The sequence below is a fragment of the Larimichthys crocea genome, chromosome XXII (genome assembly GCF_000972845.2).
Source record: "Larimichthys crocea isolate SSNF chromosome XXII, L_crocea_2.0, whole genome shotgun sequence".
Taxonomy (NCBI): Eukaryota; Metazoa; Chordata; class Actinopteri; family Sciaenidae; genus Larimichthys; species Larimichthys crocea.
This window is the reverse complement of record NC_040032.1, coordinates 21,783,078-21,809,813: the sequence shown is the minus strand read 5'-3', so window position 1 is coordinate 21,809,813 and position 26,736 is coordinate 21,783,078. Positions and strand designations below refer to the sequence as shown.

At 39.6% G+C, this 26,736-nt stretch overlaps 1 protein-coding gene across 1 annotated transcript in view; it reads right to left on the bottom strand.

The window, feature by feature from the left end:
- Positions 1–26,736, bottom strand: part of LOC104921918 (polypeptide N-acetylgalactosaminyltransferase 10) — an 85,282-nt gene continuing 58,546 nt past the window's right edge. Inside the window, exons 7-12 of the mRNA XM_027273455.1 lie at positions 19,942–20,059; positions 15,271–15,378; positions 8,887–9,108; positions 7,783–7,899; positions 5,141–5,290; positions 1–3,893 (exon numbers count right to left, since the gene is read on the bottom strand). Of these exons, the coding sequence (XP_027129256.1) occupies positions 3,729–3,893; positions 5,141–5,290; positions 7,783–7,899; positions 8,887–9,108; positions 15,271–15,378; positions 19,942–20,059 (880 nt within the window). The 3' untranslated portion in view covers positions 1–3,728. The remainder of the gene's footprint in view (positions 3,894–5,140; positions 5,291–7,782; positions 7,900–8,886; positions 9,109–15,270; positions 15,379–19,941; positions 20,060–26,736) is intronic.

Below are 26,736 nucleotides of genomic sequence, written 5' to 3'. Positions count from 1 at the left end.
TTACTTTACCACAGCGGATAAAAGCTGAAATAAAGTAAATGTAAACTGTCACCATTAAGACTCTTAAGTCAACCCAAGTTACAGTTTGATGAAATCAAAACATACTTTACATGTGCAATGGAAAGGTACAATATACTCTGATCAGCGAAAAATTATGACACTTTCACAAAATTATCCGAAACTTTACTTCAAGGGATACAGTTAGCAACATCCTTTTGGCTGATTTCTCTAGAGACTTCCTTTTTCTATTTTATGCAGCTCAAATAAATTCTCCTGTAAATAGCATATAGGTGGATGGACTTTATGTAGAACACAGTAATGGCCACAGAGGTTCAAACACTTTACTTCGAATCCCCTGGATCTGTGCGACAGAACAGTTCATCCTAATCATCATCTGCTCCTGTGAATTCAAGCTGAAGTTCTATTAAAGAGAGCGTAAAAGTCCGGCCAGAGGAACTGAGAATTGTGGAATTAAGTCATTACCGAGGCAGTTTTATTGTCAGAAAGCCAAGAGCGTTGGTTGCGAACGAGAACTTGTACTCTACTGAGTGAGCCAGTGCTTAAAGCTGCATTAATAGATATTTTTTTGGCCACTTGGGGGCAGAAGAACTCCGCAACAAACTGACAGACACAGACCTGAAATATGAACATCCTAAATGTCGCTATCACGTTTCATCGTATTGGAAAAATATGACCAAAGAGTCATTTCAGCCCAGAATGTTGCCTTATGTATCCAGTTCTCTACACAACTTTGTCATTCACAATAGTCACCTGACTGAACAGCACACATCACACTTCTGATCTGACCAGAACTTTCATTTTAAAGTTATCGTGGTGATGTGTCAAAGAAACTTTACTGGAACCATGGTGTAAAAAAAAGGTCAGATGGGTGTTTAGTTTGGTCCTGTAGTGGAAACTAGGCTACAGCCGTGACTCTGAAGCAGCAATTCCCACTCACCTCTTAACAATCTGACCATGTACAAGCTGTTCAGGCGTGTAGCTAGAAGGTCAAGAGGAAACAGACACAGAGCGACCCTGAACTATATTTAAAATTCTTTCCTCAGAGTACGACAGGTGACCGTACTGCAACTCAAATAAATGAGACGTGAGACAGAGGATGTACGGGAGGTTCTGCATATACTGTTAATCTCCTTTCTTTAACGCATCTTTTGACTTTGATTCAATTTAAACTCGGAGCAGATTCAAAATGGAAAAGTAAAGCTTGCCTGAAATATCTCAGGAATACCATGACTGTACATGTCTATTAAAAAAAAAAACACAGATTTCTGTCTTTAGTCTGAAGCAGTCTTTAGCAGAGGAGGATTATCCAAATAAATCCTTGTCAGGGTGAACCAGAAATTTATATTTTATTTAAAATATACATAAGATTTGCTGTGAGATTTGTGTTTACGACTTGACTGAAATCAACATATCGAGTTGATATAATGATAAAACCTGCATGTGTCTGTAATTAAAACTAATTATTACTATTATCATCTGGAAAGAATTCAATCTAACCTGCACTACAAATGTAAATGCTACAACTGAATGTGATTTAAGCCAGCCTGGTTTGTGACTTTACAGATACCTTCGACTAAGGTACGCCGAGGATATGACCTCTTTCTGTTTCAGTCTACATTTTCACTGTTAAAAATCAAGCGGAGCACAATACCTGGAAGTGATGATAAAAAAACAACAACACATTGTACATTGTTCAGCTTCACATAATCGGATTAGAGAATGATGCAGGCGACAGACCAGAACATGACGTTGAGCAGGAATTCAAATAAAATCATCAGCTGAACCACAGAATCAGAATAAAAGGTGAAAGGACATTTCTTTAAAAAAAACAAATAAACAAAAGGGATTCAAAATGGTGGTAAACAAGAACAATTCACTTTTAGTACTTTGGATTTAACAGGTGGGAAAAACATACCAGCATCATGTTGTGGATAAAAGAGAACAGAACAGAGGTCTTCTTAGGGTCTGTTAACTTTTCAAGGCAGGAGGAAAATATGGTGAAAAAAAAACTAAAAGTCTCTTTAGCTCTATTCACAGCCAGCAGTTACACCTGCGTTCATTTAGAAAGCCGAACAACAGTCACAAAACCAGCGGTGCCTTCGATGTCCTGCGCCAGACTCGAGCTCAATTCGTGTTCAACTTCACTTCAGGAGATTATCAGTTTTCAAGAAAAGTCACTTCCTGATTTGAGTGAATCGTTCACCCCGACGCCGATACGGACAAAACAGTCGCGCGCACACACACATACACACACCCACATCTAGTCCTCTTCCAACAAGGCACTAAGATTTCATTCAAGTTTATCGTTACACAAGTGCTTTATGCATTTTAAACCTCTACATTTGTCTCAATCCCAGAGCTACCTCGGCGAGCCTACCCAGCATAATTCCCCCATTTGTCTCCCCTCCTGCTCACACTGTACGCTAAAGTGATGTGTCAGCTCAGCATCTACCCAATCAGACAGCCATGCTGTGAATCAGCTGGCCTGCCAGTCACATAGCAAGTCATCCAGGCAGGCAGGCCCGCAGTCGGTTTGCGGTCCTGCGGTGTGTGACGAGGTCGTTCCGGCGACTGATCGGCAGAGCCGAGTGGGGAACAGCAGAAAAAAAAAAGGGGGGGGTGTACAGAAAGCAGGGAGGGAGACTCTAAGAGGAGTGATAGCAGCTCGACCACCACCACCACAACCATAGCAAACAAGCCCTTAACCAGCAAGAGTTGGCCCGCACAAACCCCGGCGTTAGATAGCGCTCAACTCTGAGGAGTAAAATGTGGCAGAGCGAGGAAAGTGCCAAACAGAAGAAGAAGAAGAAGGAGCGAAGGGCATGACAGAGAGAGGTCGCTGTCACACTTTCGTTGTCAACTTGCTACATCAGCCACAGAGAGAAAGGAGAGGAGAGACTACGAGCCGGAGGGGAGGAGGGAGGCGGGAAGGGGGGAGGCAGGGGACATAAGGGCAGGATGAGGGGTTGTAGAGGAGAATCAATTCACCAGGTGATTTTCAGAGTGGTTCTGCCTGGCTTCACCCAGGTGTCAGGATGACTTTGGCTCAGTGGGAGCCCTCCCCTTCCCCCCGCCCCCAAGGGAGGTTGTCAGAGCTGGAGAGACATAAGGGGATTTGAGAGGGGGATTGGAGAAGGTGGGCAAAGATGCAGTCATGCAAGGTAGATAGAGACGGACGTGCAGGCAGAGGCGTAGCAGGAGAGACAGGAGGGGGAAAGAGATGGAGACGGAGGATAAAGGTGGATAGATAGAGAGGGAACAAGTGGTGGAAAGAGAGGCTGTAAAAAAAAAAGGAGAAGAGGAGAAACAGAGGCAGGAAAAGAGAGGAGAGGAGAGGAATGTCAGATAACTAATCAAGAGCAAAATCAGGAAGCGAGACAGACCCACCGCCACAGCGCCGCTGTGTCAGAACAAATACATCTCACACACAAAGTCACTTTTAAACACACACCCATCCATCAGAGCTCAACTCAGTCTTTCCTCTAACTGATGTGTTTAACCAACCCCCCCCCCCCACCATTCCCCCCCTGCGGTATCCCATCCTGCCTCGCTCTGAGCACCCCAAAGAGAAACAGCTGTCACCTCAGCGCCAGGTAAACGTTGGAACCAGAGTAAATATAAAACCCCCCAATTGACAGCATCAGGAGCAGCAGATCCACGTCTGCGTGCGTCAGGAGTCTGTTTTTATTGTTTTGTTGTGAAGGGCCTCAGTTGGCGCCCTGGTTAAAATGCTCCAGCACGGTGGCGTTGGTTTTCTCAAACAGCCACTGCTGGCTGGGGGAGGAGGGGTTGCACGTGTTCATGAAGACCCGCCGCTCGGTCATGCTGCAGTCGATACAGCTGTTGCTGACGGGGTGGTAAATACTCTTATCCTAGAAGAGGGAGACAGAAAAAAATATCAAACAGACGGATTTTAACAAGCTCCCCGTCGTGAGTTACCTGCAGGGACTTTGTCAACACTGTTAGTGGTGCATTCAAAGATTTCAAGACTCTGAAAATGTTCTTTGTCAACAACTGAAGCATCCATAGCAGACGATGAACAGCTGACTTAAAACAGTAGAAGGCATTTACATTTATTTGTATTCATACTGTAAAGTTATTCATTTGATTCATGTATTTATTTATAAATAGATCTTCACTGTCTGTCCATCAGATGCATCTGAAAGCTCCAGAGAAAATCTAGTAAGCAGGCCTTGAGTTTTTAAATCATTATTTCTCAAATTAAATATCCCTTAAACGTAACACGTGTTCACGAGACACATTCAAATCTGTCGGTGAATAATAATAAATATAAAACGCTATAAGGTTTTGTTCTGGTGCATAATAACACATCGGCTACTGTGCTAACATTTATTCATACACCAGTTATGGATGCTTCATAGGACGTGTTATTATCGGTCCTATTATATAAGCTTACTGCATTATAATACAGTATAATGTTCAAGCACATGTTAATGATTTAAGATCAGACTACTGTGATAATATGTTCAAAGACAAGTTGATATCTCAGGTTAGATACTTTTGATCAACAATGATTGCTGATATTGTCTGAGTCATAAAAATAAAGCAGAATACGTTGACACTGACATGAAAACTAGATGTTTTGTGGTGCCTCTGTTTTGTCATGTGTTCACTGCTTTTAACTGAGCTGGCGAGTTATCGCTGACTCTGATGGATTATGACTCTTGATGATGTCTACTGCTGTGTTTCTTTACCATGCAGCAAGAAATGCTTGGTCATGTGTTTTTTTAATATATATATATATATATATATATATATATAAATATACAATATGCTGTATCACTGCTGTCTTGTCTTTCACTGCTGTAAGCTTGTTCATGACACTGTGCAAAATCTTAGAAGATTCACAAATAATGTGGCCTCCTGTATGCCATATCTTTGCAATAAATGAGCTTAAATGCATAACAATGGCATAATGAGGCCCTATGAATATCCATCACCTTGAGGGTAGATTCTGTCTAAACTCTGTAGAATGATTAAGTGGCCTCGAAGTCATTTATTTTGCAGCACTTTGTTGTTTTTCACAGAAAGAGGAAGGAAGGAAGGAAGGAAGGAGAACAAAATGTTCAAAACGTTTGCCCGCTTTCCTCTGCCGTACCTTTCTGTAGCGCCACAGCTGGTTCCCCTTCATGCCGTGACAGTCGTACAGGGTGACGGGGCTGTTGTGGGAGATGGCATCGAAGCAGACTTTTTTGGTGTGCATGGGGTCGCCCACCCGGATGTCCTCTCTCCAGCCGAATGTGAAAACCTGCAGGAAACGGAAAAGTTGTAATGTCATTTTTTAAGGTTAAAACAAAAAACAAACCAAAACCAATTGGAGATGCAGCCATCATGGTCTTTAAAAGGCCTTTTTACAGCGTCTCCATCAAGCTATGAAGCACCACAGTGTTCTCTTGTGTGTGTTTCTCTTGAAAATGATTCATCCAGACCTAACAGTGCAATTTACAAAGTTAAACAGACTAAAAAGTCTCAAAGCAGGAGAACACTTTCGTCTTAAGTACTTTGCACTTTTCCATTGTTCTTAAAGCTTATTCCTCCTTTCAGACTCTGGGTTTGATCCTTGCAAGGTTCCTCTGACTGAGTGTCACCGTGGCCTTTGTACTCACATTATTGGCTGGCTACTGTGTCTGTATTAACGCGTATGATTATTAATGTACTGATTGTAAGCCTTTGTCACTCTCTCTCAGAGTAGCCTCTGTGGATAATAACAAATCTAATGTCTCAAAATCAGTGGGTAAAAAGGTTCATTATGACGTCTGTGCGAGTTGTTGTGAATTTTATAGGCACATTGAGCGTAAATTATACTTTCAGTGTCTGCAGAGCTGTGGGGATCTGAAAGCTGTACATATTTGTCTTCCCATATCCAGCAAACACTTGTCAACATGTCCTCGAATGCAGACACACGATGTCAATTTGGGAATAATTGCAGTTTCCAGTTTGGTCTTTTGAGCTCTGATGTTGATTTGTTTACATCAAAGGGAACCCTTTCAAATTATATCGTAAGATGAGATTTATTTTTTTCATAACCTTTGAAAGGAGGACAATTTATCTAAAGAGAGGGAAAAAAGTAAGATGAGATTTATTTTTGTGAAGATTTCATTTCATAGATTACCCTCATGGTTTTGCTCAGGTTTAGAGAATTCATATCATTTAATTAATAATAAGTATTTCTATTCGATTCCTTAATTCAGAATAGGAAGTATCTTTTATGGTACACCCTTTTCCTTCAGTGTTGAGTTGTCCTACAGTTCAAGCAGACACAAGTATTCATGTTACACACATGCTTTTGCTTGACCCGCACCCCCGAAACTCATTTAAATGAGTAAAAGTCAAATTATAGTTAATGCTAAGAGTAACCAGTGTTACAATATTAAGTCTTAAATCTATGCAAAATTAACAGTGTGGCTGATTAAGCTGACAGGTGGGTTTGTCAGAGGTTACTTGTTTGAGCAACCAGGCTTCATTCAGTTCGTTCATCACAGACTGAGAAAAAAACAGATACAAAATTATATATTTTCTCAGACTCTATATTATTAATGTAACATAATATATAATGCACATTATGATATATAATTTACCTGTGCAGTGTATGCAGTAATTGCTCATAAACATCTTCAGCGACCGGTACGGACAATCAATATTGATTTATCTATAAAACTGCAATGAGACGGTGGTGACTCATCACACAGTGTCTTTTCATGCCACTTTGATTGATGACAGCCTTAATGATCTTCCCTTTTTATCTAATTGTTTTGTCACTGTCTATCCGTTGATCTCAAAGTTGCATTAAATATGACCATGATGAACTCAGCAGTCACGAGTGATAAGTTTATCTTCTTGCTGCTCCGCAGAGTCATATCCGTTTGCTTTTATTACATTTGTCAAAGAAAATGATTCTTCTTTCTGATGTTTGTTGTCTGACAATAGAGAAAGCTCTAATATTATTGCAGTTGTGTGATTTTAGTGAAAGTTTTTTTTTTATTTTTATTTTTTAATCTCACAATAAAAAATGTCTGTCCGTCACTTTGTCCGTGACTTCCTCCACTCATCTTGTACAGAGCTACCAGGGGGCCTTCTGTGATTTGCAGTGAATCCATTTTCTCGCAGACACCGAACACAGATTGCAACTGTGACACAGATTAAAGTACAATGCATCCTCAGATTAAAGCAATTAAACTGTCAGAGCTCGGAGGCGCGACATTTCAGCTGTGGAAACAAAAGGGGACATCGAATTCATTGAGGTTGTTTTATGAGCGTGGCTTAAAGATCTTCAGTGTGACGCGCGAGAACAAACAAGACTCCTACAGGACAATGCAAAGACAATGAAGCAGCGAAGTGTTTGTGTGTGCGACTGCGTGAGTTCATTTGACATCGATGTGTGTTTAGCAGAGGAAACACAATTACTGAGGCGACAACGATGACAATGTCTGCTTCTATAAACCAACAAATTCACATCAAGTCGCTCAAAGTGTTTTCCAAAAACACAACATGTATCAGGTGTTAAATGAGTTAATAATAATAAAAAGAAACTATTTTTCCTGCACTACAATCTTCATCTGCCTCAAAAAGCATGTCTGTACCAATAGAGCAGAGCGTAACCGGAGGCAAATTCCTCTTGTGTGTTCACATACCTGGCGAATAAAAGTGATTCTGATCCAGGTAACTCGTGACTGTAATTTCTAAAGCCTGAACAGGTTGAATCATTTTACTTTTATTGGTATTTTAGTTTTTGTTGCTCACCTGTCCATGGCTCCAGCTCACCTCGCCCCGTCCCTTCACACAGCTCTCCAGACGGATTGGACTCCCCGACACAAAGTGTTTACTTTCCATACACATGCCGCTGCCCGCGTTACGAACCTACGACACAAACACACGTAACAGCAAAATCATCGACAGGGACACAAGGGGCGTTCAGCTGTTACACAATTATGATTCATGCAGCAAGAGTTTTAAGTTTTGAGTCTGTGTTAGTGGCTGGAGGTTCCACACTTATACTGAACAAAAAAATGTGTTCAAGTTTTGGAATTATAGCGTCAGTTTGGTTTATTTCGGGAGGCAATAACACGCTAATTAATCTGTGATGGAATAAACTTTGAATAAATGCACTCAGTGCAATCAAAGAAAAATTCCAGGCAGCAGCCAGACAGATATGATTATTAGAGCCAAATGGCTAAAACAGCCTTGACAGCTTCTTGAGTTATTTTAAGAAGAAGCTGTTGCTAATAATCTTTTGGTCTGACGGTTAAATAACTTTTAAAAGAAGGACTTCAAATCATGCCTGAAACTTTTGAGGATGTACTTTTGTGTTTTTAGGCGCAGGCTTTCACAGGTGATAAATAAAGGGAATATTCAAATAAAAACATAACAATGAAAATGAAATGAATCAAATATCAACTTTTGGTTTCATAACTTTCATGTCATACTGTCTACTGGCACTACCGTGACTTGAGCGTCACACCAAACCACTGGATAAAAATGCTGTCAAGTAATAGCTACTTAACACACAGATGTATTAGCAACAACAAAACAAACGTGTTTGGACAGATTCCAAGACAAAAACTTAATTCAAGGAAGTTGAAAGAAAACTTTGGAGAAACTAACAAGGTGTATTATCTTGTACTCATGATGTTACAGTTTCAACACCACCAGACTTTATGGACAAAAACACTCATAAAACTCGCTCTACATACTGTTTCTCCTCTCTGATACCCTCTTGCTCCTTTCCTGATATTTTTACACCTGATGTCTTAAATTTAGATTTGGTGTTACATGTTACAAGATAAAATAGTATAGTGTTTTTTCACTGAAGTCCAGTACTCCGGGTAAAATAACTAATGACTGTACCTCTCCCCACGCAGCAGCGGGTGGCTCCACCGGTGGGTAGTGTTTGGGCAGATCCCAGGCCACCTCGCCCATGAACCACTTGAAGCTCTTGCAGTTGAGGCGGTTTCTCAGCTCCTTTTGGGCTGTCATGTCTCCTGCTGACAGGTGGCGGTACTCAGGCCGACGCTGGTAGACGTATTCGGCGTATTCGTCCATCCACACCTCTGCCACACGTTTCAGATTCTGAAATCAAAGTACAACTAAAGTTTTGTTTCTGTTTTACATTTTCACAAAAGTTAAGCTGCCATCCGACAACATACCGAGGACAATAAAGGAAGTTTACAGGGACTCATTTCAGTTTGTTCATTGTGGTGAGGGACGGCTCAACAGACATTTGCTTGGGTGAGGTTGGATGTAGACCATTGATGATGTTCAGTCTTTAAATAAGAAGCAGAAGCAGCAGTAGCAATGAGATGATTTCTCCCATAGGAAAACCTCCTCAGATGGACATGAATGTGACCACCTGATTAGAAAACCCAATTTACTAGACCGTCACCGTTCACCTCATTTATCTGCTATATACTCTATGTGGTCTAGAATCAAACTTCTAGCAGATAGGGAGAAACATTAGCATTCATTTGGAAATATGTCTCTGGCCACCTGTTCAATTTAACTCCATTATTAACTCTCCTTGTAGCTCTGTTTTTGACTCCTAAGGGAAATATCTGGCTCTTTAGCTGCTGAATGCTCCACTTTCTCCACAGCTATATACTAACTTTGTCTGTCTGCTGGTGCTGCTGCTGGAAACTATGCTGATGAGAATGGTGAAAGTGAATACAAATGAATGAAGTTGAATTAATGAAGTTCAGGACTGTTGAACCAAAACAATGAGCTGAAAGATGCTAAAACGTTTGGTCGAGCTAAGATTAGATTTAATGTCATTAATGTCAAGTACTAAGACAATGAAATGCAGTTTAGCATCTAACCAGAAGTGCAAAAAGTCAGTGAAGTGCAATATGTACAGTATGTATAAAGCCATGTATAAAGATATATAAAGAATAGAGCAGATATAAATATGGATTATCTTATAAGATATATACAGTATTAACAGTATGGACAGATTGAAATTAATACAGTAAGATATTACAGCTTGTATAGCAGCAGCAATTATACAGTACGGATAAATAAATATTAAATATTAAATAGATTAAATATAGCTAACAGAAGAAACAGCTAGATAAGGGGAGCTGCCGAGTTGGGTGATAATTCTCTGTGGGTTTGTCCACATGAGCCACCCCTTTCACATTACACAATACAGCATTAAGTTGTTTCCATAAATCTATTACAGGCTAACTAGTATTTTTCCACTTGGAAACAAGTGGGGAAGTTTTAATGTTGGCACTTAAATGAAAATCCACTAAAAGTGCTTGTTTTTGCCACTAAGTGTCTGACACTTATTCGTGAAAAGGTCTACCTCTCTAGGGACATTTCCATATTTTTTTTTACTAAATCAATTAAAGCCACCACACTTTAGTCAAACTTGGCAGAAAGAAAAACTTTCCACTTTCCCAACAATCACCAAATCTGGTTTGGTTGAAGTACTGCCCATAAGGATTACGTCACAGACAATTCCAAAAATTGTTGTCCCTGTTAACTCACTGCCACTAACACACAAAAACATAGTAACATAGGGTCCAGGCTGAAAAAATACCACAGTTACCCTAAAAGATGACTCAGTGCTACTTCAACATATCTAATCCACTTCTTGGATGTTCTCCAGACTAATATCTCCAGACATCTGGTCGTTTATGTTTGCTTTGCGATGTCAAGGTTAATCTTTAACATCCAGGGTCTCACCCAACAGGCGAGGTGGGAGGAAGAGGAGTGCACAAAAAAAAAAAAACAGACTTAATAGTTTATAGTTTTTTTTTTATACTTCAATATTTTGTTATGTTGTGTACATGTCAATGATTTCTGGTTTCTTTCCCTCTGTGCTAAAGAGTAAAACACTCTGACATTTTAGCAGATCTTGGTGCTTCTGGACATCAAATCTTCATTGAAACCCAGACTAAGCCATCATCTGTACATCCTGCCATCCTTGATGTTTTGATTGATCTGACATGACAGAATGATCAAAGCCACTGAGCTGAAAGGCATCCAGTCATCACACAGAAGCTGCCATCGTCTCCCAGAAGGCGAGAGATAAAAAAAAAAAGAACCAACTTGTCCCCAATCATGAAAGCAGATACAACACTGAACTCAATTATTTGCTTAATTATTTACACAGTGGCTTCAGAAAAGATGCATTTTTGTCTCTGCCTCTTGCTCTTTTCTCTGTAAAACAATAATTGTTTCAGATGCAGCCTATTATACTATCTGATCTACTGACTAATCTGGCTATGTAAACAGAAAATCAATGTTCAAACCTGCAGCTTTATTCTAAATCCTAGTTGTTCTTAAAATGTTGTACAAACAACATATACTGTATGATTTGTCTGCACCAATGGGACATTTGTACAACATAAAGGCCAACACAAGGTTTTAATGGATAGGCTTAGATGTAGAGACGTAGGGTTGTATGGGGTATGTATCCATAGTCAGTGTATTACCTACAGTAGGTGGCAGTCTGCACGTGGCACGTATTTTCACTGCTTTACCGTACCGTCAGACAGCCCTTTTTGACCGGAAACTGAAGCCTTCAACAGACTCCCTACAATTTTACCTTGCAGCACACAGGAGTCGCTGGTTGGACCAAACTAATGTTAGTTGTTAAAACGTCAAAGTCACACAATAACACAAACAAACTGATTAATCGTGGACCTGCAACTGTCGTGTTCTGCGAGGCAAAATGTTTTTGTCAATTAAGTCTGCTGGCTTTGAAGAGAGCGCAGATCGATATAAACACTTCAGTTTCCTGTCGCAAAGGGTTGTCTGACAGCGAGGTAAACATGTGAAAACTGATATTGATTATTTTAGGTTTGCCTTTTTTTTTTTTTTAAGGTGGCAGAAATTGTTGCTGCCCCCGTCCACAGCAGTACATTGCTTTCTACTTTCATGCTGTTTCTTCAGTCGGATCCTCCACTGTCAACTGTAGGTAATACACTGACAAGGGATAAGTACCTCAAACAACCACAATTCAATTCACCACCTTCAATTAACAGGATTAAGCATCAGCTTGCTTGTCACATGTTCAAAGAATCAGGTCATCTCTCTGTTTCACTCTCATTTTAACTCCGAGCCAGCAGCTGGCCGGCTGATAAACCCTTGACAAGACCACCTCTTGTGGAAAATAATGTGCCATGGAACTGTGTCAAACATGAGCATAGGACAGACCATTAGATTAGGTAACAAAAAGAGTACCAGACAGAAATATCCTAAAAGTGGCCTTCTTTATAGAGTATAATTTGCCAGTTGGTGTGGCCTACATACGTGATAGAAGCAAACTGAGAGAGCTGGTCTTAGATCACAGCTGAAAATTGTTGTCATGGGAGTGCTTGTGTTTTTGCTGTTTTTAGGTGAGAAGTACATTCAGCTGCACGTTTTGTCTCTTCTCTGAATGTATTTGCCACACCGTGTTTACATCTTTTCATTAGACTACAACAAAGCATGTGGGGTAAAAAGGGCAAAATGTCTGCAAAGGACTTCACCTAATATACAAAAAGTATCAGACATTTGGTTTCAACAGCTCTTTCAATCATTACAAAGGTATCTAATTTACCAATGAATAAAAAAAAAAAGATAAGCAGGTGACTGATAGGAACTGTGCAGCAGGAAGGTTCTTCCACATCCTCTTTAAGCTCAGACAATTGCAAACATGAAAGATTTATGCCAAAGCAATGGGAAATTCATCCATCTGAAGCCTGTGAGGTGTAAAAGAGTTAAAAAAAAACGGAGCCTGTCAGCCTCTGAGGTACAGACGCATGTCTGGGAATACAGATGCTAGCAGCCTCGGAGGCTTGTGTGGCGAAATGAATGAGAATATGGGTTCAGTGAGCCTCCCAGGAAAGAATAACTACAAATCTTCCAGCCTGTGGAGGTACAGATGTAGAGGAAAAAAGCCTCTAGCCACAGACACACATACGCACACAGAATCCCTGTAGCATAGTTCATTGCCTGCAGCGAAAATCTCACCCTCCAGGTGAAGTGGAGTTCAGTGGTTCTATCTCCTTCCATGCTGACTGGACTCAAGACTGCCTGTACCTGTTGTTGGGACTCACCTGCTCTTGCGGTGTTTTGTAAAAGAACTATGATGATAAGTAATCATTCATGTGTGTGGGAAATTCGAACAAAACAGTTGATATTGAAACAGCATCGAGGAAAATAAAGACCGTGGTTTTATTCTCACCTCAGGTGAAGAAGTTTTAAACCATGACTGTTGTGTCTAGACACAACTTAAGTGGCCACGTTAAAGCAAAGCGAGCGTGTCAATACACTTATTATTATTACATTTTATTATTATTATTATTATTAAAGCATTTGTGAATCTTCCTACACTCCTTTACCTTGCAATGTGAAAAACACAGCTTCCTCATTTCTTTGCCAACAGGGTTCTGACAAAAAAAGCTGAATCTGGCTTAATCATTCTGCACGGCACTCTATTCAACGCTGCATCAGAAGATAAAGACTGTTGCTGTGACAACTGTCCAGAGCTGTTTCATAGTAACAATAGGTACTTTGATTTGCACCTAATTATATGAACTATTATTAAAAATTCACTATCATCAGCCTTCCTGGGTCACTTTTCTTCAGGTCTGCCACCAACCCAATCCCTTTCTTTTTTAAAGCAGGGATGTTTGAAGGCTAAATCTCAAAATGCTGTTTATGTGTAAAGACAATGTGTTCACATTACAAGGTAATTTTCCTGATGATTTTCATCCACATTAAAAGGCTAAAAACAGCAAAGGAATGTCTAAATCTTTTCCTTCTTCCTTCTTCCTCCTCTTTGAGTTGCCAGGAAAACCTTTCTGCAGACAGCAAAATACTTTCAATTTAGCTTTACTTCAAAGCTTTTTGCAGTCTATCTATGGCTGCCTGGACCTCCAGGCTTTTCAAAATATTCAAAATCTCTAAGAAAACAGATTTAAATGGAGCACACCTCAGACCATACTTTTTGACAGAAGACAGCTCTGTTTTCTGTCTTTTCCACCAGCCAAACTCAAATGTATATTTAACAAAATGTCTGTAATTGCAATGCGGCCAATTAATAAAAACACTAAATTATATCATAATGGCTTTTATTTCTAATCAAGATATGCAGTCCCATTCATTCCTGATGATACTAACAAGCACACCAGTCATCCGGCAAAATCAGTTCAAAAGAAGAGGCCCACTTATGTATTTAATTAAAAAAAACAAAAAAAACTATTATGCAGAAAAGGACACAGGAGCCGAAACAGAGTTCATCAGGCTGAGATACAGCGAGGATTTCTCTATTGTTAAACCTGCTGCCTGTTTGATATCAGCATTTAATACAGCCTCAGTAAGAGGGGTGAGGGTGTAGGGCTAATGGTCAGACCGACACAGCAAAAACAAAGGCCAAGAGGTTTAATTACATATGCAGCTGAGCCAAACAGAGCCAGGTGTCAGGCTAAGGCTGACTCATGCATAATGAATAGTCTTCAGCTACAGGCCAGATGAGCAGTTTTTAAAAATTTCTCTACTGTGTCGAAGTGTTAAAGCTCACCGGGAATGAAGAAACTTGAGCTCGTTATTGGAAAAATGCAAGGTTAAAATTCTAGATACACAGAGTTTCATATGTGCTCTGCAAGTCAAGAGACAAAAAAGGTGCTAAAGTTATGAGTCACGGTCTATGTGGTGCCAAATGCAAAAAACTGAACTACTGGCCTCAAGGACTGGATCTGGTAAACTTCCCACAGCTCCCTGTGGAGCCACAAAAAAAAGCCTTATACAACTTTTTTCAAAACATACGCACCCCCGAGATCTGTAAACCGAATCTGATACATAAGGTTAATGATGTTTCACCTTTAATAAAAGAAGTTATAGCTGAACAGTTGAGAATAATCAAAAGGGAGACCAGATGCCTGCCAGAGTGAACAAAACATGAACACGTCCATTCTACTCTACCGCTACGAGCTATTTTATTTTGAAGGTTGAAAATATATATATATATATAAAAAAAAAAAAAAATCTGTTCATTGTCATCCCATTTATAATGGAGTAACAGCAGAAGTGTTTCATTTTTCACAGCACAATGTATAAAGTTACTTCAACATTTGACCATGAGATGTTCGCACAGAAACATAAACAAACATAACTAACCAGAAATGGAAATACAGATGTAAAGAGAGATGCTTTTTTGTTCCCTATGAGCATTTTAAACAAATACACTGCAAAGAAAGTCCTTGTGTCCACATTACCATGCCTTTAAAACCATCAGAGACTCACCCTGGCCAAGCTGACACCTCCAGGAACTTTGTAAGGGACGTACTTCCTGTAGATGTGTCCTACCCTGGAGCAAGGGATGTCCTCCATCCGACCACCACACATCCACACCTACAGAGACACACAGAGATTCAGCAGTGATAAAAGATGAGATCAGAGGAGGCTGCTGCACTGGTGTTTGTGTAACTGTACAGTGTGAATATCAGATGAGTTGATGAGGTCAACAAATCAGAGAGATCAAACACAAAGCGTGGGAAGACAAGATGATGACACAACAACGGAGAGGAAGCAAGGTTAGGATGTAAAGATAGATGGAAGGAGTGGGAGGATGACTGAAGCAGAGGGACATGAAATTATGAATATTGTTGAGTTGTAAAGTGTGTTGACTGGGTCATGAATCCTACAGCCGACTGTGAAAGGGACAAGACAAAAGGAAAGAAGACAAAGTCACAGTAGAGATGCACAGTCAGACTCCTCAGTAGATAAATATGATGTGACATTAGACTACCGCAGATATTAATCATCCTCTGTGAAGAGTGAGAACACCTTTCAAAACAATTCCACAAGGTTCATGTGTTTCTAGACTGCAGAGAGATTAAATGACATCAGAGGGAACAAGACAAGTCAATCATGCTTAGCTAAATGAGAAAAGACTAAAACTGGATTTGTTCTGCTGCTTTTGGAAGGCAGTCCTCGACAAACTCCAAGATCTTGCAATGTACTCGTGACTTGAATCCCTCAGATCTAGTCTGGGAAACTATTCTTTGCCCTTTTATTTAGATTGACTTGCAATGGCTTAACAGGTTGGAGTTCAGTGATGATGGGCATAGACTGATCACAGGGGATGCTCAGTGAGTCAAGAAAAGAAAACGTTGCTCTGTCCCTGATGGACCTTTGTTTTGGACTTGATAATTTCCAATTTGTTGGTATTCTGCATCACTCCCCTTCCTGATCCTCCAGAGTGGACATCAGCTGGATGCTATTTCAATTCAATTACTCCTTGTCAAGTTTGTTGCACCACTCCAGCTTAGACAAACAGAACCAGGGGAAATAACAGATTGAATCCACCCTCTCCACGTCTCGCTGCAGGGGAGGACTGACCTACTCCACCAATCCCTTTCATGGTCTTCATCCCTGGCTGAAACACTTGAGCTTAATAATGGGGGCGCCTCACTGCAGGAGGGATCAAGAGCTCAAGTTTAGTATCCCGTAAGATTAAATTGAATGACTTATCACTCACCTCTCTCACACAACCTCGACAATACGCTCACCTCAAACATAAAGGCTAAACCCACATCACCAAGACAGGGCATGGTATTACCACATCATAATACAAACTGACAAATACAGTAAGCCAAGATTGTGAATCAAGTATTCCTCCACAAATTAAGTGCTGGTTTATTTCTGTCAGTGTGTGTTAGTACACAGATTGTGTTTTGGTGAGAAAACTCTGTTACGATGTTTCTTCAAGAGTCTTATAATGTAATAATGTGACAACAGATATAAAAGAAAGCACCGAAACACTTGCATCTCAAACTATACTGACGTTTCTGTTAGAAACTTTAAACTTTAGCCACCAACTAGGCCAGTTTTCATAGAACAGAAGGCTATTTGTAATATTTAATGACATTAAGTGTCATGATAATGAAGTATGTATTTAGTCTGGAGATGAAAGGTTTCTGTTACTCAGTCCTTTTTGGAATTTAGTAGAGGTTTTTAACAAGCACTGACATCAAAGTTTAACCAGTTGTCAAAAACATTTGACAAGGTTCAAGAAACAGGGCAGAGGTCCTCTCACAACTGTCAACTGGTATTCAGTCATAACATAATCAAAAAGTCTTTCCTTTTTTTGGGGTCACCTGTAAACTCAAAATTATTATTATTATTTATGTTTGAGCGTGTCTTTTTCCTATTATTTTCAACTGTATGAAATGTTTACATTCACATTCGTATCTTCATAGCATCAGATGACTACTGCTCCTATTTTCTCTGCTCACTATCGGCTCTTTTACTGCGGAAAAAGCTTCACAGTGAAGGATTTGGTCCTGGTCAAAACAGCACATGTAAAAGCTTTCATGCATGTGATATATGCTGAATCACTATCATTGCAGTTATCAATTAGGAAAATAGGGCAAAAAAAGAGCATGCGTTAATATGAAGAGGCAGTAGAAGGTAAAACAATTTTGACAGTCAATTTGATTTGCATGCTCAATTTTTATAAACAACAAATGCACTCCACTGGAAATTCCACTCCAAGGAACAACACTTAGTATTGCATTGCAACATATGTCCAATCAAATCAAACTACCCAGCAGTGGCCTTTGTGCTTAATTGAGTGAGACGACAAAAGTCCTTACTCATTCAAACCAGAATTCAATTATTGTGACTGGCCGTTCTGTCTGTTCAAAGCTCAATGACAGAGGCAGCAGAGAGGAGAGGGAGGCTAGTTCTTAACATGCTGGCCAAGTCGCAAGCAGTTGCGGTTACACTATAGAATAATTCATGCTGAAGCATCAGACAAAAGCATAATCTATCATGGTATCGCAAATGTGATTACAAAGAGCGTCAGCCATGCAACAGGGCCTGTTTGGCTAAAATGACCAAAACAAGAGTTGAATTTAGCACGTCCTTGTACCTAAACAATTGAAACGGTCGACTGACAATTGCTGCCAAAACAACATGAACAGTGGGGTCCAAACGCTGGAAATATTCATAAAGTAAGAGAATTCAGAAAGTAGGTGAAAGTGTCAGAAGTAAAACTGTTATTCCAAACAAAGAGGGGCTTTGTCAGCTTAAAAAAGACTAAAGGATTCAAAGGGGGCAGTGAAACATCTAAAACATTTTGTAGAAACTAGATCAGTTCCATCCAAAGCATGATCAGGCAGACCAAAAGTAACCACACCATTAAAAGATTAATATATCAATAAGTAACTTCAGAAAGCAAGACTCCAATCAGCAAAAGTCCTGGCAAAAGACTTTCTGTAGCAGAGGACGAGTAGCAGTTAAAATACCAGCATTTCACAGTGGATGACTAGAAAAAGTCATATTTACTGTTAAATCCAAGTTCGAGATTCATGGCAGTAACAGAAGGGTGTATGTGAGTAGACAAACAGGAAAGAGTATGATACCACAGGGTATCAAACCCACAGTGAAACATGGTGGTTGGAATTTTCAAGTCTGGAGCTGTTTTGCTGACTCTGGAGTTTGACGCTCTCCATTCTTCAGAGACATGCTACACCCTCTGACAGCATCTTTATGGAGGATTTATACTGCAGCAGGATAATGACCCCAAACACACCTCAAAGCTTTGCAAGAACTACTTGGAAGACCAAAGAGGACCTGACTGACATGCACTTCCCTTCACAGTTACATGAACTCAACCCCACTGAATATTTATGGTTGCACTTGAAGTTGAAGAAGCCAAATGTTCTGTAAGATAACAGGAAGGTCTTTGGAACATTGTCAGACAAGCTAAGATAACATGGGTCATCAGGTTTTACACAAACGTGTGGAGTCTATGCCAGCACGAGTACATGCTGTCATTAAATCAAAAGTGTGTCATTCCAAATACTGTATTCAATTACATTGTTCAAACATTCAACTTTTCACTTGATATCATCATTTTATGAAAAAAAAAAAAAGTATTACATTTGAAACAAATGCAAATGATCAAAATCTTGACTCTTAGTCTCTGACTTTTGGATCCTATTGTTGAACCTTTTGAGGTGTATCAGACCTTTGTGATACCAAACCTTCATTGTCACTTTGTTAACGTTGTGAAATGGTTGCATCAACACTACTTGGTTGGTTGGGTTCAGGAAAAGATCATGGTTTGGTTAAAATGAGTACATTAGGTAAAGTCTGCTAGATGAAAGTCTGGGTGTGTTTGTCCCATCCATCCACTCCAACATCCTTCCTTTCCTAACATTAACATATATATATGGGTCGCAATAAGCTGCTTGTATTAACGATCTATGCAGCTGTTTTAAGGGCGAGGACAGGCTTGGAGAAATGGATGTGAAAAACTCATTCCTCTTTTAAAAGCAAACCCATGTAAACATACAGATGTTTTTAGATGCATCTGAGCACAGTAGTTTCATGTTAACTAGAAGAAGCTCTGAAGGAAACTTGAACATACACCATGCTGTTAAACAACCAAGATTCAAATCTTGTCAGTCCCAATCTGTGATCAGTAAAACTACACAGTATGAGCAGAACTTGAATTACAAATTGTAGATGAACATTTAAATTAATTGCGATTACAGTAACAATCAAATATTTTTTTATCCCAAAATGAATACATCTCTATTTAATTTAACCCTTATAGTAAGTCATAGTAAGAACAACTTCTACTGCATGCATTTTCTTTACCAAGTAGCTTTCAGTAAAGAACATTCAGCAAATTCAAATGTCGCTCATGTTTCTGACAACAGAATTTAATTTACATTACAAGAAACACCGCATGGTTCATAGTGCACATTATGTTCTACACACACCATAGTATTCAATAGTATAGAATATTGAGTATAAAATGTACAGTAGGAATACAGCAAACATGAAACCACTCATGATTCAAAACACTCACACAGAGGTCAAAGCGACAGAATTTATTTATTTTTTTTCCCACACTTGACTGTAGCTTTGAGTGTGGAGGTGGCGTGTTTCATTTTTTACCTTGAAGGAGATCTCGTACTGTTCTCCTCCCCAGATCTCCAGACCCGTGTCATAGCCTCCGAGCTCCCAGAACCACTTCCTGTCCACAGCAAAGAGTCCACCTGCCATCACTGGTGACCTGGAAGACACAAAGGATTGCACACAGAATACAATGAGACTCAGCGTTTTAGTTGTGCTCTTCAACTACCAAATTATTGACCAATCACAGTGTATGTGGAGGGCAAAAACACACTGGACGAAATAAAATCTTGAATATATTCAATGCATACATATATTTATCTTGTAGCAAGGATGTTCTGCACTATATATATGCGAAGCAGTAATAGTGGTGATGCTTAAAGTCCTGGTAGTAGCAGATTAAGGGACCATGGAGAGAGACACTGGGTGTCCATCACCACAGAAGGAAACTGTGTGGAATCTACTTCCTCAGTAACTCCCGTCACTTCTCCCAATACAACAGATTTGATAGTGATGGATTTCACAGTTCTTATGAATCATAACTTTGTGTCATCACTGACAGGTGCTGAGTCGCAAGACTGTTATTTTCGCATCAGGAAAGTGGTGAACATGCCATTGACGGTACTTTTCTTTGTGCTATTATGGGGATTGGGGATTTTCAAGGGCAAAATAAAAACAGTGGAAAGTAAATATAATGCAATTTATAGTAAATGGGAGTACTTTTAGACATAGCTAGACAGGCAGACAGAATGTTTGACCGTCCATATAATAGTTTTATTGGAAAATGACAAAATAATGACACTACCGACATTTCACAGCCAACTTTCAGAGGGTGAGAATTTAAAACATTTCGGGTGGAGTGTCTCTTGATGTTCTGCCAGTGCACTGATCTACCCTGGTGATTCATGGAATTAATTAAATTCAATTAGACTGTGGAGTTACACTCGTCTTTTCAACCTAAGCATGTCTGAACCCTGGCATTACATATAATAGAAAGTGCTTCGTAAATCTGATTAGTGTGTACACCACACAGGTAAATCAAAGACCTTTTTCAGACCACAGAGGATTCACTCAAGAGAAATGTAGCTCAGCCTGATATTTTACGACTATTTATAGGCTGTGAGATTTATTCCTGTTCTGCTCGATGCGCCTCCATTGCGTTTAGCAACCCGGTGATACTCGCATAGTGAGTGCAAAACCAATTAACCCATCTGGACCATTGTGAGTCCAGACTGGTATGACAAGCTATGCAGTGCCAAACAACATAATGGTCCTCAGCCTGGAGTGCAGAAGGACTCCTTCCTGGACTGGAACTAAATGAAATGTATTGAGCAGATTCTCATCAGGAGAATAGTGTCGACTGGTAGAAAACAGGAGGAGCAGTAGGGAAGAGAAAGATTTCTTTTTACTCAGAAAGCATTTTGTGCCAACTACTATGACATAATAGAAGGTTATGGTGGCTAACCATCATCTTATTCCTTAACCACATCGAAAAAGAAGGTAATCTTACCCCAGAGTCTGAGGTCATTGTGATCATACAGGGAAGGCAGGCAGAGAACAGACTATTTTTCAATTTCATGTCCAATGTGCTGGGGTACCATAAAGCATTTTTTTAAGCATGATTGCATAGAAAGCCAATGGAAGATGCTAGCAGAGCTTTATGTGTCCACTACAGGGAAAAGAAGAAGCGGAAGTGAAGGTCCTGCTAAGTTTTTAGATCAGTCTCTCAGGCTGTGAGTTTCTTGTCTCTATGAGAAGGGTGTTATGGGTAACCATAGGTCAGGAAGAGGCTGACAACGCCATGTGATCATGTACAATGCAGCCCAGCTCCAGACACAAACACAAACACAGTCTTTAATCTGTCTGTACAGTCAGTATATTTGGCTGTTCGTGGCAAACAAACTGTGTGACTGCACCAACGGTTCATGTTAAAAAGAAATTTTGAGCAAACAATCTGAGATATAAGTTTATTAAGTCAAGAAGTAAGTGAACACAGCTGAGCCTTTAAAATAATCCAACAACAACCTTGTAAGAATCCACAATCTTCTGCTGCCTTCCTTTATTTGGATTATATCATAGACCGCCTTCTGAGACCGTCTTCCAATTTCTAATTAAGTTTGTTTATTGTTTATTTAGCAGGGACAAAAATACATGTATTGTACCAGCTAATTTCCATCTGTATATTTTCAATCTGTAGAAAACTGAGTTCCATGCATGACAAAACTTGTGTGATTGAGTGGAGGCACAAATGTCGCCCTCCAACTCTTTAAATATGTTTGTCACACTGACTGACTTTTTTTTTTTGCCTGACTGGTTGACAGTGTGTTTGAGCAGTTGTATGCTGGAGGAAGAAAACTGAAAGAAACACATGGCCATCACACACACACACACGCACACACACACAAATATACACTTTGCCTCCCTGGAGTCATGCCGAATGAAATGCAGTAGACAGACTTTCATCAGGAGACAAAGGATAAACAACGGTGGCTGAAGGAGGACAAATGGTGTGTGTTTGTCTGCACAGAGTAGTGATTGCACACTGTTGTATGGTCACTGGAGTGTGTGGGCTTAGCAAAGAGAGCACAGACACCGTGTGGGTTCTGATTTGTGGGGTGGAGATTGTTAGCTCTTGTTTGCCGGAGGGAGAAAACACAAACACACTTCACCTTCCTGGAGTTGTGTGGAATCAAACACACTGGCTTCAGGATCGACAACACTGATATCTCACAAAATGGATGAAGACCATGAACATGAGGATCAATTAAACACAACAAGTTCCAGTATAATTTCCAGAATAACAGCCGGGGCATGCTCAGTTACAAATGATTGTCAATAAACACAGTTTAGCGTTACATATCGGAACATTACCTTCTTATCCAAATATTAGATTTGAAGCTTAATACAATAACTTGAGGAGCCTTTTACATTTTAATTTGAATTATAATAGAAATATTTGATTCCATTTTCTAGCTTAAGGCTTTTAGAATGTGCCTTTTACACAGTGGACGACTATGTGGACATGCCACTGGGTAAAGGAAAGGAAAAAAAGAGGCAGGTTGAAAAATCCAGCAGAATGATTTACTGAAGTGTGGGTAGCATTTCAGCTTGAAAGCTGCAGTTTTTACTCAGCACAGCAGCTCATGGGTCGTAATTAGCTTTGGCAAGCCCCCCTAGCTTACAGCAGGGCTAGAAAACCATTTTAATTTTAAATATTGATGAATATTTTCTTGTTTTTGATCAAAGAAAATGAATAATTGTTTATTTTAAAAGCCACCCAGCTCAGTGAATTCATTTCACACTTAAATAAAGTTCAAAAATATATAACCAGAGCAATTAAATACTCAATAATGAAAATAATCAATACCCTAATTTGATTTCATTCAGTTGATATATTTGAATTAACAATTTGGGCAGCAAATACAGGAATATAAACATAAATAGGAGTAATTGTTTAAAAGTCACGTCTAAAATCTGTTTGCAGTAAAAAGAACTTAACATATAGGAACATCATGTTCTGTTTTCAAGCAAATTAGTATTGGTAAAGGTGCCATGCAACATTCAGAACCACTAGATGTAGCAGTAGAGCACCACTATCTCAGACCAAAACACACATTTATCTGACTGCTTGTAATAATTAATGGAAAAGTAGTCTACATATGGTTAATTTCCGAATTCGACATTTGAATTATTGACACATTAACCATAACTAAATTTATTCGAAAGGCTAGTGAAGAGATCCACACCTCTAATCATGGAACAAATCAATGTCAGATAAATATTCTTATAAATTGTAATACATTTACTATATTTCCTGTGCAAAGCCCTTGACTTACAATACTTGTGGTGTCGTGAATGTCTGGGGGCATGGGGGAATGCAGATGGGGTGCTCAGCTGGTGTCATGCTAGAACCGGAGCTGGGCAAGTGGGAAATTTAACCAGGCTCAATAGCCTTAGACTTAATGGCAGAGGTGAGGAGTAAGTAAGCAATGGTACGGTTTCATGGTTAGTTAGCTGCTGTGGCTTTCGAGTCTTGTTTTGTTTTCCGTCAATTTTAAAATGCAAGTTCTGTTTTATTTGACAGGAAACAGACAAACACTGAGGTTCTGCAATGGCAGAAAGTCTGGTAGAAGCAGGGCTGCCTACGGACTCCTTTTGATTACCTATTCATACACACTGTGAGGCACAAGCTCAATATCGACCTGAATAATGATGGCAAACAAACATGTCCAGGTATGTCTTTCAAACGTTTATTCCTGCAGTCTTTCAAAGAAAAGTAGCACAGGAAACTGTGTTGCTCTAAATGGCTGCTATTATCTTCTGAACTATTTTTATGTTTCATGTTATCTTTTCAAGGAAAGAAATCACTTTAGAAACACGGTGGCAAATTGGATTTGCAGAGTACAACTGCAGACAGACAGTGCTGCAGCTCCACTGAATTAATATTGACCAGTGTTGACTGAACCGACCTCAATGGTTCCGGAAATAACTAGAAAGACTCAATACTCTAAAAGTAAAATACTGGGCTGTGGATCAGTCCTCAATACATTTTGACTGCTGACTAAAATGTGTGCTTGGTTAGATTCTAGTAATTATTCTTTGATTAGAAATGTTCTTTATTAATACTGATGCATGGGTACAGTTTAGCATACTTTATGTCAACAAGTCCCCATGAAGTCAAAACTGAGGTTTTAATCACGTCTGCATTATGTGTCTCCTATATTTCAGTATCTGGCACGAACTTATTTGTCCCGAATCTGTCTGTACTATTGATGCAGGTAACTATTACGTACAAGAAACTGGGAATTAAGCCTGTCGGATTTATACTCTTCTTCACTTATTGTTTGATTAACAGTTACCGATTTAAATTTTAGACCATTTTATGTTTAATTGCACATCTGCTTGTGTTTTGACAACATTTGGCGAGTGCAGTTATCAGCTTCTCCAGCTGGACAAAATCCCTGCAGGTCTTCCTCAGTCACTGATCTTTGGCAAGTGTCAGTCCACTGGAGGAAAAAAACGAGATTTAACTCAGTGTTCCGTGAATATTCCAACTTATAATTTAGATTTAATTAGAACTGCTCAAGTTGATATTCTCCATTTCAGTCTATTGACCTTGAGGAAAGAGGGAGTCGAGGCCTGAACTCATTGCTAAATGAAACGTTGAAGCCTGAAGGAGGGATGAGAGAGACAGGCGGAAAGAAAAGAGAGAGAGGTGATAGCACTGACAAAAGAGGCAGTGACATAGGCATGAGAACAGAGATAAAATCAGATTCCCATGGACACACACACGCACGCACCTCCAAGATGGATTTTACCGTCCCACCGTGCCTCATTCTCCACTGCGGCAACGTCAATCAGAATGAAAATGAAAATCTTTGCGACTCAAATTGGATTTGCACTGATGAAGGTCATCTCATTGGGCAAGAGGAGCAGACTAATTCACAAAATGAGGATTGATTCTGATTGTTCTGCAGCTCATTTCTTATTTTTTTTTGTCTCTTATCTTCCTGCACCATCACCGCCCTGCCTGATGATACCTACTGTATTCCCCAGGACACCTAAATACTCTTTGGCATCCAAACATAGAGAAATGTTGTCTAACTAATCCCTCAAGGTTCACAAATAAGAGTGCCTGGCTTCACATGCAGAGTGATTTTGCCTTGCACTTAGAAAAGTGTGTCTCTGGGTATAGTTTATTTATTCTGGCTTCAATTACTTTAAGGTTACCTATCTGTGCTGTGGTGTGTTGATGAAGGACACTGATTGCCATCAGTCCTGTTCGCACTGGAGTAGTATTACATGGGGGCATGCGGTTATGTATATATAATATACATATAATATATATCTGTGGGTTGCCTTTCCAAGCAGGAACTACAAAATGAAACAAGCAACTAGGGAGCTTTTCAATTAACTAGCTATTTGTTTAGTCTATAAAATTTCACAAATTCAAAATCTCCAGATCCAAAAGTGACTAAATCAATTAACTTTTTCTTTTTTATCAGAAGTCCACAATCCCCAAATACTCCATTTACAGTGACAAAAACAGAAAAACAGAAAATCCTCATAGTTGCGAGGCTGGAACGAAAAAAAAGAAAAAAGAAAATTTGCAATCAAAATGCTGGAAATAACTTGTACTTGCTGAGAAACATAAATATATGAACTTCAAGATCATGATATAAATAATCTTTTCCCAAAGCTTTCAACTGCATCTCACCGTCAAAGTTAGTTAGTTAAATTACGGTTTCCAAGGTCAAGCACATATTTCATACTTAATTCATGTTAATATATTCCCAATAATTTCCTTAATGACACAATATTTTTGTATATTCAACAACAATACGATCAGATTATTAAACGGTGTCCTGAATCTTTCACCCCAAAGAAGAAGATGAAACAGAACATCGACAAAACTAATAAATCTATCTTTTTCTCGATGACCGTTAGTCGCAGCGCTCTACACATTATAGACAAGTTGGATTGGCGTGGGATCTGATGTTCTCAGCTATTGTTGCCAAGAGATGAAGACTACTGCCACTTACTGCAGATTACATCCACACTAAGGTGGATATTTTTAGGTCACTTTTCGAAAATCTCTTGAGAACGTATTTGAAAAGCTACATGTTGTGTGTAACCTGACAAGCTACAGGTTTAACAGACGATGTGTGTGTGGATGTGAAAGGAGGGCAGCGCTGACAAAACACATTTATACTCACTCACACTTCACCTTGGTGAATAATGAGGGTTGGAAGGTCCTGTGTAGCTCAAAAGAGTGTGGCGCCAACACACCCAGTTGGAGGGTTTCCACTCACACCGGCGCCCACATGTTACAGAAGT